The following is a 12,404-nucleotide window of genomic DNA, read 5'->3' as shown; positions in this document are numbered from 1 at the left end:
AGTGAAGAGCGTTTCAGGAACCATTTTGAAAATCTGTAGATAGTCCACCTTGTTCTTCTTGAAATGGAGTCTTGCTGTGGCACCTGTTAAATTAGTTCTTTTGTTACTTGTGAAAGCTGCAGTCCACTAGTCTAGCTTTCATGGTGAAGAACTCGTTTGCTCACTCTCAGTTTTGTGATCTGCAGTGTTCACCTGGGGAATAGTTGATTATGCACATCTTCCAAATGTCACCAGTATACACAACACAGTACACGCACCAGCTCATACTTCAGTACTGGAGAGCTCCTAAGTAGGGAGTCTGGTGCAAGGTGTTGAGCTCAGTTCAGTCTGGGTGTACTCTCACAACCCCCTGTGCTCGGTGTGCTGTGAGTTTGGTGTGCACTCTTGTGACCTCCATGTCACACGTGTGCACCACAGTCCAGGATGGATGAAAACTGAGAGAGCTGTGCCTTGTTCGTCAGGCATTAGCACTAGCCAGGCAGAAGCGCCTCCTTTACCCCGTGAGAAGATGCTGTGGTTCATCTGGTGCTGCCTTTGTACTGTGACCCTCCCTCAGAGTGTACAGTAAGCCCCATGCTTCCTTCTGCGGCTGCTGCTCTGTCACCATAGTCTGTTGGTAAGGCCACAGGCTTTCTCTGTTCACCTGGTAAATTTACCTATGTTATATTTTGCCTGTGGTGACTACTACTTAAGTTCCATTTCTGCATTGCTGTCTGTCTTAGTTAGGGTCTCATCATTTAGTTAGTGATGAAACACTGTGACCAAAGTGACTTGGGAAGGAAAGGATTTATTTGCTCATGGTTTCACATCGCAGATCATCATCAAAGGAAGTCAGGACAGAACCTGGAGGTAGGAACTGATGTGGAGACTCTGGAGGAGTGCCGCTTACTGGCTTGCTCAGCCTGCTTTCTTAGAGAACCCAGGACCACCAATCCGTGGATGGCACCACCCATAATGAACTAGGCCCTCCCACAGCAATCATTAATTAAAAAAATGCCTTATGGGCTTGCCTATAGCCTGATCTTATGGAGGCATTTTCTCAATTGCAGTTCCTTCTTCTTAGTGACTTTAGCCTATATCAAGTTGACATTGTAAGAAGGCAGCAAGCAGGTGTTTGTGCTTGTGCATGGGTACTAGGTGGTGAGCAGCACCCTGAGTGGCAGGGTGCATCGATTTGTGCTATGAGCCCTGTGGCCTCAGCTGTCTCAGTGAGTGGTGGCCCACACTGCACTACAGGTCTTCAGGCTTAAACTATACCATGTATGGTGGGAAATGGAAAAAAATTAACAAAATAAGACATGAATTACAGTTTCCAGGAAATATTAGCCAGCATTTATTGAACTCTGCTTTGCTGTGTTTTGTTACTTCAGGTCGATTAGGCCAGTTGGGTTTGAAGGAGGGGTTTCCAACTGCTGTGAAGAATATCAGCTCGGTTATTGGTATGTTCATACAACATGCTCAGGATGAAGGTAAGACTGTGGCTTTCATTACCTTTGAACTGTTCTCCCTGCATGTCCTGAGGACATGAGCCAGTCCTTCCAACTTAAAATCATGTGCTTTTGACCTTTTGTGGTGTGTTGTTTCTTCAAGGGTCAGTTGCCCTGATGAGCAGTACTTCCTCAAAAAAGGGAACTCTGCTCCTGGACTGGTGCTTTGTCATTCAGGAAGCATCCTGAGAATGGCTTACCACCTCTCATCCATGCATGTATGAGCACAAAATGCCTGCTGCCTTCTTAGGTAGATAGTGTGCTAGCTAGTTCTGTGTCAACTTGACACAAACTGCAGTCATCTGAGAGGAGGAAACTACAATTGAAAAACTGCCCATGAGGCTGCCTCCTGCGCTGTATCCTCAGAGAAAACCTGCACAGCAGCCAGAGGGGAGGATCCTGTAGCAGAGTGGGCCCTTGTGTTAACCATTATGGATTTCATGGCATATAATTTAATGTCTTATTTTTGTGGGTAAAGCTTAACTCAGAGTAACTCTTTGAATGATGAGTCTGGTGTCTCTTTTGAATATTGAGCAGTAAATGAATAATGTAAACAGCTTTGTACTAGATATACAAATTGACAGCTTAGACACCTGATGGCACTGGGCTACTCCCAGCCGCAGGTCTTTGTCTTCAGTTCTGGGTGGCAGGCCTGATGTGCCAGGCACATGAGTAGCAGCTGTAAGCACTTTCTCTATAGACACTGTCCTGCTGCTAAGGCAGTGTTCATTGCTTCCATAGGAAAGTGCTCTTGATGACAATTTGGATGCTACTTGACATAAAAGGTAGCCAGGGTCATAGCTGGTAAGTTGTCTCACTAACATGTGCAGCCTGGACTGTGGTGCTGTCATGGGTGTAACCTAAAAGCCGTGTATATTAGTACATGCCTCCTAGCTCCCTGGAGGTGGAAAGGCACTGTCCTCATTTCATACACTAAATGCCAGAGGGAACAGTAAGGAGCCTGCAGTGCCTGTCAACCCTGTTGCTGCGGCCTGAGTGCTGCAGTCTGGAAACCTGCTTAAGGCTGTGAATGCCTCATTCATGTCTCGTTGAATACTGACTCTGGAGGGAGCCATATGTATGCTTTTCTTGATTCTTCGGTATCAGGGAAGAAAATCTTCTAAATTCTCAATTAGAACTAACATTTAGACACATGGATTTCTCTGGCCTTTGCTTCCTACTTGAGGAGGGGAACCTTCCAGAGCTGCCCTTGGTGGAAAATGAAAATCTAAAACTTTTTTAAACACTGACAAAATACCAGAGCCATAAAATTCCTATCATGAATCTGCTAAATAACATGAACATATTAGTTTGTTATATTAGATTACCTTTGCTATGCATGTAAGGCATATATGGGTCATAAATGAATGTCATGGTTGGAGATTAATCCAATCTGTGATACGTGGATATGCATTTGGATGAGGGACACAACCTGAAATTCTAATTTGCCTTGTTTATCCCTGCCTTGCTCATAGAAGATGGAGAGACATGGCTACTAATGAACTTTAGCTCCTGAAACATTTAAAATCAGTGAATTACATTAAGTTATAATTAATGAATTAGATTTTAAAAAGTAAACTTTTTGCCAACATAATGATAATGGCACTCTGATTAAACTACATCTGTCACAATGGCCTGGAGCCATGCTGGTCTGGAGTCACACTGGCCTAGAGCCACACTGGTCTAGAGTCAAACTGGCCTAGAGCCACACTGCTCTAGAGTCAAAGTGGCCTAGAGTCACACTGCCCTGGAGCCATGCTGGTCTGGAGTTATACTGGTCTAGAGTCACACTGCCCTGGAGCCATGCTGGTCTGGAGTCACACTGGCCTAGAGCCACACTGGTCTAGAGTCAAACTGGCCTAGAGCCACACTGGTCTAGAGCCACAGTGGCCTAGAGTCACACTGCCCTGGAGCCGTGCTGGTCTGGAGTTATACTGGTCTAGAGTCACACTGCCCTGGAGCCATGCTGGTCTGGAGTTATACGGGTTTAGAGTCATACTGCCCTGGAGCCACACTGGCTTAGAAACGCTAAGCCACACTGGTCTAGAGAAACGCTAAGCAAGAATCACACTGGCCTATAAGCCATCCTGGCCTAGAGCCACACTTGCCTAGATCTACACTGGCCTGGAGTCACACTGGCCTGGAGTTACACTGGTCTGGAGCCAAACTGACCTGGAGTTAAACTGATCTGGAGCCATACCGGTCTGGAGTCACGCTGATCTACAGCCACACTGGTCTGGAGTCTCACTGGCCTAGTACCACACTGGCCTGAAGCCACACTGGCCTAGAGTCAAACTGATCTGGAGCCAAACTGACCTGCAGTTATACTGATTTGGAGCTATATTAGCCTGAAGTCACACTGGCCTAGAGTCACTGGCCTAGATCCATGCTGGCCTAGAGTCACACTAACCCAAAGCCACACTGATCTTGAGTCACACTGGCTTGGAGCCACACTGGCCCAGGCTCAAATTGGCCTGGAGTCACACTGGCCTGGAGTTATTCTTGTCTGGAGTCACACTGGCTCAGAATCATAGTCTCATCTGGTATCAGTTGACACAATGGTAGGCTTTTGTATAAATGGACTACTTAGTAAAAATAGACTAAAGTTATTATGATTTTCATGTCTGTGCTGGAGGCTGTTTGAGAGTTTTGTGTTAGTTGGTTGTTAGAGGATCCTCGTGTTTTTCCAGCTTCCTGGGGTTAGAGAAGTAACCCCATGTAACTGGTAACAGCCAGTGCCCAGAGGGGCAGGGAGCTTTTAGTTTTCATTTGTAGACAGGTCTTGAATGGACATTTTTGTTGTGAGACATTTTTCTTTGTAATGTGACTTCCTCATTAGTGGCCGCAAGTAGTCCATGTCTGAGTGGTTTTCCTTAGGTCATACACGGAGATGCTACCACTTGCCTAGATGCTACCAGATGCTTTCTTTGTTGATGTATTATAACTGATTTGAAAATCCTTTTCAGATATCCCATGGGGTGTACAGCTTGCAGCTGTGTATGCCCTTTGTGACTTGAGTCCTAGCAATCCAGCAGAGATATCCAAGATTCTAGAAGCTTGGCGAACACAAACTTCCAANGCTATTCCGTCCGCCATTGTCAACTGTTTGGAAGAGGTTGGCTCTTTGAGTGCTGATGGCTTGGCTGGCTGTACAAGCAAAGGAGACTGTGCACCCTGAGAGCTGGCTGTCAGCTCCCTGAGACAGGAGGCTTACCGGAAGGTCATGATCACTGCAGAGAGAAGGGCTTTAGCAAGCTCTACTGTAAAGCACTTGCCTTCTTTCAGCAGAGAAAGGCATGATGCAGATGACACAGGAGCGCGCCTCGTGGTCTGATGAGGACAGAAGCAGGCAGCTGCATTTCCCCCTATACCACATGCATTTCAGTTATGACTGTATGGTCACAGACATATAGATTGTATTATTGTATCTTGGTCAAACAACAAAAACTTGAACTTAGCCCTTTTTATTTTTTTGGCTGCAAAAGTGTCCTTTTTAGTGGCTTTTAAAGGTTGAGTGGCATTTTTTATAATGATCTTAAACATACAAAAACATGGTTTGGTACCTGAGTCATTTTTAGAGTTTATGCTCAAGTAAATGGCTAGGCAAAAGCAAATTGTCTTTTAAAACAAGAACTAAGCAAGTCTCTCACTGTTGTAGCTGAAAATGGCTCCAGAGTTTAACCACAGCGTAGTGCACAGCTACCGTAGTACCATAGTAGGTAAAACTTGGTGGAAGTGTATGTGAGTGTGTTTCCTCCCATTTGTAAATGTCCTGAACCATAAACTACTATCAGGATTAACTGACAGAGCAAGACTCCCATTTGGCTGTGTAGAGATGGCCAGTCTGAGGGAGCATCGGAGCCCTGTGGGCTGTGTGCATAGGGACAGCTCTGTGGGGTGTGTGCATACAGACAGTGCTATCTATGATGTGTCTCACATTGGATGATGTTCCACTTTCGGAATTTTTTTATTTGTATATAGAAATGGGTTTAATAACTCACTGTGATTCTGATTTGTCTTATATTCATCATTTCTTAAAACTCTTGTATGTGTTTTTATAATAAAAAATAAAAGCAAGCCATACACACTGTTGTGATTGTTTTTATGTGTGCTTGATGTCCCATCTGTAGTGTGGATGAAGATGTCTCCCAGACTGTGGAGTGTCAAATGGTTCTGTGTAGACTTCGCTATTCAGTTATAATTGCTGCCTATAAAGTCACACCTGACAATGATTCTGGTGACTTGCATCGGTGTCTTAAGTAGCTTTCACAAACATGAGTGAGTGGGTTGCCCCTCTGGAAGTTCTTCAGTGCCTCCTTCTGCCTATGCTCTGAGCTAGTGCTCAACAAGCCTGTTAAGAGAGAGCCATATTCTCAATGGGTAAGTCTCTTAAGTCATCACCCACTGAACCTGGCAGTGATGGGTCTGTAATCACAGAGAAGGGGCACAGACGTCAGCATGAGTTCTAGGTCCTCTGAGGAGGTAAAGTTGGAAGGACCCAGAAGAAGAGCATCTAACAAGAAGAGGGAATAGTCGCATTCCTCCTGGAAAGTGAAGGTCATCCTGCTGAGGGTGAAAAGGTATGGGGCCCAAATGCAAGTGACTGTCCATGGGATCCTCTTCCACAGCAGCCTGCAGGGCACTTAAGGCTGGGCTGCAGGTCTCACTGTGGAGCCCTAGCCTCCAGAGGTGTGGGGCTGCTGAAGGGTAAAGGATGCTCTGGGCATACCCAGAAAGGCAAATTGACATAGGACCTCAACAGGTACAGGAGGAAGAGGGGGTGCGAGATGTTCAACTGTTGGTGGCCTAGAGCCCCCCCCCCCCCAAGCAAAATTGTTTTAGAGATCAGGGCAGAGATTTGGGGATCAGTAGCTGATGGAGGCAAGCGCTGACTTGCTCATTTGTATTCATATCCTCCGATTTTTCCTTCCTCACCCTTTCCCTCCTCTTCCCTCCCCTCCCATCTGTCTCCTCATCTAGAGAGAGCTTCGCCTCGGACCTCCCAGATGGAAGGTGGGACAGAGTGGAAGAAAGCACAATGTCCCCATGCTAGGTAAAGCAGTGAAGCATCTGTTGGTGAGTGGTGGCCTGTCGAGGTGGCAAAGCAAGGGGGAAGGGAAAGGCCTCGCTTCCTGTGTCTTGAGTGTCCAGTGGTTGAGCATCTGGATGTTTCCACAGACAGTGGTATTCTCCAGTCCAGTAGTACCAGTTCCAGCTCAGACTACCATCTATCCATCCATCCCCATGGACAGAAGTCACCCATGGTGCTGTATGACTCTCTGCGGGCCAAGTAGCTTTAAGCTGATGAATCCTGGTACCCAGCAGAGTACAGATGGAGGCTTTTATCATCCTGACTGAAAAGTGAAACTGTGGAGACAAATGGACTGGACATACCTGCTGGCCCTCCGGAGACCTCCAGGGTCATGGTGCAATATATTCTTGGAGCTGTCACATCAGTGAAGGTGATCATTTGTTGTTTTTTCCTCATTACGAAAGATGGGGCTGTGCAACTCATCAAATGCCACTGTGGAAGGAGGATGGATTTGAATTGTGGCCACCAGAGGGTGCTGCAGACCATCTTGTAAGCAGAGCCAGGTGACTAGGTGGCTGCTCATCAGGAAAGCACTTTCCTACTCCTAAGATACGAGTTTGGCTTCTTTTCTACTCCTAAGCTACTAGTTTGGCTTCTTGAGCCCATTATGTCTAAGGTACATGGGGGTCAGGTGGGTGACAAAGTAACAGGTACAAATAATTTCTAACTGTTCAGTCAAATTCTCTCGTGATTGTTAAAAATAATCACAAAATAAAACACTTGAGGGCAAAACCCCACGTGTCCAGGCATGTTACTGGCTGTGGGCAGGTGTGGCACTCTGGCCTGACTGAGCCATTCAGAAGAAAAGAGCTGCTCACATGCTCTGACATGCTCCTATAGGAAGCAGTTAAAGTGTGAATAGCGCTTATGGGTACCTCACAGCAGAGATGAGGCAAAGGCTTTAATGAGGCAGTTCTAGAAGCTGAATTTCTAGAGTAAGGAAGGAACTAACTTGTAAGCCATTACTGCGTCCTGTCCGACACTTACCCCTTTCCTGCCTTTCTAAACAAAGTATTAACAGATGCTATTTTTATATCAAGGCATTTCCTTCTTAATGTTCTTTGACCACCCCTCCTTTGTCATCAGTGTGTTTACCACTGGTAAGTAATTTCTGCGTGCAGCTGAAGACAAAGTCAAAGGCCAGAGAATTCCATTTGGGTGGCATGGGTGCAGCATTTATGGGTGCTTCATGGAGGAGTTTAGATCTTCAGCAGGCTCGGCGAGATACACCCCTCGGTTCCTCCTACTACCAGCCTCTCCACTGCGCCAGCCCCAGCCCTTCCCCAATTCCTGCTGGGACTCACAGGGCAGCCTACCACTTCTATAGAGGATGGAGCCCGTGAAGATCTCTGGGTAGGTTCAAGACACACATCCCTGCAGATGAAACTGAACCAGCTGGGTGCTGAAGACCGTATCATTGTCAACAAAGTGTGGTTACCATTGCCAGCAATTGATGTTAAATCGAATTAGAAAAGACTGGCTATTTTCTTTCTCGAATGGGAGCAAGAAAATGATACTGCCATTCACTGCCATTCTAGAAGTCCTAGACCAGGGGATCAGACTGGTGAAAGAAGAAAAAAGCAGTAAGATTGGAAAAGAGGAAGGTCACTGTCACTGCACATAATGTGACTGTAAACAGAGATCTACAAAAAAAAAAAAAAAAAAAAAAAAAAAAAAAAAAAAAAAGTGTTAGGACTAAAGAATGCACAAATCTCAAAACAAAGAAAATAGCATTCAAAGTTCAGTAATACTGCCTTTGCCGACCACAGGATACCTGAAGCAAATCAGGACAGCACCACAAAGGCAATAAGGTCAACAAAAGAAATGAAAAATCTCAACACCCCAAAAAGAAGTTTTTGATGCATACAGATAGAAAGGCTACCCCGTGTTCACAGGGTCCAAAAATCACTACTGTAAAAAATCTCTGAAATCCGTTGCAATCTAGAACAAACAGGACATTCTTCACAACTGTGCAACCTCTAGTCTGAACTCTGTTCAGAGCCATAGAAACCTCCAAATAGGAAAGCAGTCTTGAGCATAAAGAACAATGCAGAAGGCATTGTGCTGCCTTAGCATAAAGCACTATCAAGCTGTGGTAGTCAACACATGATGGTACTAATGTGAAAACAGACTCACAGATCCATGAGAGAAATCTGCAGTCAGACTCCCACATCTAAACCAGCTCAACATAGTTATGAAAGAACACAGTGGGGAAAAGTCAACAGGTCGTGTTGGGAATGGAATATTTATGTTTACTAGTTAGAAAAATAAAACAGATGGAAAATCATAAAACAAGCTAGTCAGTGAAAACTAGAAAACACTTCAGGACACTGGAATAGATGGGTTTTGGTGAGATTGCTGGCTTGTTTTCTTTTTTTTCTTATCAGATCTCAAAAACATAGGCAAATAAAACAAAATAACTTATGATAGGGATCACATCAAAGTCAGCTATTTAGCAATGACACAGCCTGAAGAAGTGACCTACAGAATGGAAGGCATCACCTATAAGTGCATCAATCTAGGCTAAATGTGGAGAGCATGCAAGGAAGTAAGAAGGGGGCTTTCAAGTAAAGAGTTTCTTTTCTTGTTGCCAAGATAAACACTGGATATGAAGCAACGTGGGAGAGGGGGAATATTTCTGCGGCAGTCCAAAGGGGCGCAGTCCACTGTGGTAGGGAAGGCATAGTGGCAGGAGGGTGAAGTATCTGGTCACATTGCATGCACAACCAGGAAGCAAAGGTTGCTGAATGCATATGATTAGCTCGTATCTTCTTATTCATTCTGAGCCCCCAGCTCATGGAAATAGTGCCAACCGTACATAGAGTGGGTCTTACCATCTCAGGTGACCTCATTAATCTATATCCCACATAGACACGCCTAGAGATCTGTCTCCATGGTGACTCTGAATCCCATCAAGTGGACAATCAAGATTAATTATCACACCCATTAAAAATGGGCAAGCCACCCAAACAGATGTCTCTCAGAAGGTGTGGGAATGTCTGATAGATACACGATAAAATGTTCACTACTAATCGCCAGAAAAATGTAGGTCAAAGTCACAGGAAGCTGTCTCACTCCATCCCAATATATGTGTCCATTGCCAGTGAAACCGGATGATAGGGTAATGAGTGTGGCTTGAAATTAACATTTCGGTGAGGATGTTCTTAACCTAAAGCTTGAGACCATTCCTGGGGAATGTGGCCCCCCAAAAAATAAAAAATAAAAATGGAATCAGCCTATTGCAAAGATACCTGCACCTCCTGGTCCACAGTTCCATTTACGGTGACCAGGAGCTACAAACAAGCCTAAGCCCTCCACCAGCTGATCAACTGATGTGCACCTAAGAAACTATATGCATATGAGAGAATAGGGTGTATGCTCAAAGAATCATGTTGCTGTGGCTGGATAAAACCGGATGTTGTGTTAAGTGAACTTAGCAGAAAAACCAAGTTCCATGATGTCCTGTGGGGCATAGAAAAGCTGCTTCTATAAGCTGAAAGTAAAGTGATGATGGGCAGAGAGGAGAGGCTGTGGGGTGCTGCTGCTCAGCAGGTGACTGACTACAGATGATGACAGAGTCTGTGTCTGACTTATCCCAAACATTGTACAGTTTACACTCACGCCACACTTTCTCATGCATGGGGATACCTTCAAAATTAAAATAGTAAGCAAACCCTCAAATTAGAATTGGGTCCAGCTGCTGGTACTTTGAAACGCAAACACATTCCTTATGAGATGCTAGGAAGCAAGTTTGCAGAAGCAAGTGCTGGCTGCAGAGCCACCTCTGAGGTGGTTGCTGTGTACTGCAGAATAGAGATGGTGAGGTGTGGCTTAAGCAAGCAGTATCCACTCAGAATGTGCCTAACAGGCATGTCATAAATACAAAGGAAGCCTATAGAGCCCTCCTTCCTGGCCCTTTCGTTCTGCATTTGTAGAGAATGGAGTTCAACCCTCATCACATCAGCCATGGTCCAGAGTCATACTTCAAGTGTATTGCTCTGTTTGTGACACTTGTTTGATAATGAGAAAGATAAATTTTCTGGGTCTTGCCATGATTTTGTGTAACTAACTTTAAGTTTTATTATCTTTTTTAGAATTTTATATAGCACTTCCAGCCTCCCTCTCCTTCACCACCCCCAACACACAGTGCCTTATTCTCTGCATTTGAACTGGTGTGTGCCTCTCTAAGAGTCTCCTTTACTTCCTTAATGAAGAGTGAGAGCGTCACTCACCTGGACAGATGAAGAACAGATAGAAGACTGGTGGCTTAGGAAGCAGCAATAGTGGATCTCCTCTCAGCTCTATGGCCTCTCCAGCTATGGGTTGGCTAGCTGCACAGAGCCATGCATGGATGGACTCCTTCCTATTGAGTGGGCCTTGTTCCACTTGACAGCTGTTCCCTCAGTTGATATACCTGCAGTGCAACCCCTAAACCTAAGTCTTCATCTGGCAACTCACTTTTAAAGAGGAACCTTGGTAAGGCATGGGAAATTAAGCAAGATGAAAATCCAGAAAGCAATCCCTCTTTCACATTTCCTCCAGCTCTTTACATGTGTATCCCCCTTTAAAGGCACGTCCCTGTAAAGGCACACCCCCTGTAAAGGCACACCCTCTTAAAAGCCTATCCCCTTTAAATGCATATCCCCTTTAAAAGTGTACCTCCTTTAAAGGCACTCAAGAAAACAAAAACAAATGCAAACAAAAAACAAACAAGACAGTCCATCTGGCAGTATTTCAGTTTTTCACAAGTTCTACATCGTGTCCTGTTCATTCAAACTCTACAGTATGGCTGAGCTCTGGCACAGAAAGGAGATATAAAGACTTTGTGAAGACAGAACCCTCAAGACAGATCCCTGTGCCTGGCCACCCAAGGCTTTTATTTTGTTTAGTTTTGCATTGTTATTGGTAGTTCCTACAAGCCTTTTTAGTGGAAAATCTGCCTTAGCAACCTAGACTTCCCAGCAGGGGGCGCTCTGAAACTTGGTCTGGAGGCCACCACTGAGAACACATTAGGAAACAAAAGGTCCTTCAGACAATCCACCTCCATTGTCGTCCTCCTTCCCCTATCTCTTATGCATCTGTTTGCTGTGTTGGGGGTCAAACCCAGGGCCTTTCCCATGTTAGGAAAGAGTTCACTGCTGCGGCCAGGTGTAGATAATGTGAAGAATTTCTTCAGAAGTAAAGCAGATATGACCAGGCCTCTAAGGATTCAGGGAGGGACCTCAGAGGTAGCATTGAGACTTTAGATGCCTCTTTAAGCATGGTTACAGTGTGGCCTCTTTGGAATTCTCACAGACAGGTGGCTTGGATGGTTCAGGTGCAGAATGAGTTGGAGACAGGCCTCTGACCTCATGCTCGTATGTAGCAAAGATGTAGCAAGACAGGTCAACCACAATAGTTTTTGAGACATAGTCCCACTCTGTAGCCCAGGCTGTGCTTGAAGTCACTGTGTAGTCCAGGTTGGTCTCCTACTCATTCCTTCTGTGTCTCCTCAGTGGACTAAGGGTATGCGCTGCCTCACAAGGCTGTCAATAGTCTTAATTGTCATTCAAGACATTGTGTGAGCCTTAACACTCAGACAAAATACAAAGTCCTGAAGGAATAGTCATTGTCCCATTGCACAGGGAGAGTCTGACATTGTGGCATCTCAACAGAACTAGCAAGTATCCTACCAGAACGGGAAAGTCTGGCTTGCTTTGCTTTGCCTTCACTTCGGATTGGGTCTGTTGACTGTGAGTAAGGGTGAGCCAGGGTTTCTTTAATGTTCCAGTTCATACAGAGTATCACAGCACACCTTGTTAACTATTGAAGTTGCTACCGGCTGC

General features: G+C 45.2%; 1 protein-coding gene across 1 annotated transcript in view; it reads left to right on the top strand.

The window, feature by feature from the left end:
- Positions 1-5,572, top strand: part of Ice1 (interactor of little elongation complex ELL subunit 1) — a 49,849-nt gene extending 44,277 nt beyond the window's left edge. The window contains exons 18-19 of the mRNA XM_021180576.2: positions 1,371-1,469; positions 4,454-5,572. Of these exons, the coding sequence (XP_021036235.1) occupies positions 1,371-1,469; positions 4,454-4,665 (311 nt within the window). The 3' untranslated portion in view covers positions 4,666-5,572. The remainder of the gene's footprint in view (positions 1-1,370; positions 1,470-4,453) is intronic.
- Positions 5,573-12,404: the final 6,832 nt, after the last annotated feature.

The sequence above is a fragment of the Mus caroli genome, chromosome 13, assembly GCF_900094665.2.
Source record: "Mus caroli chromosome 13, CAROLI_EIJ_v1.1, whole genome shotgun sequence".
In the NCBI taxonomy this organism is placed as follows: domain Eukaryota; kingdom Metazoa; phylum Chordata; class Mammalia; order Rodentia; family Muridae; genus Mus; species Mus caroli.
The sequence above is the reverse complement of the archived record's forward strand: the minus strand, read 5'-3'. Positions and strand labels throughout refer to the sequence as shown.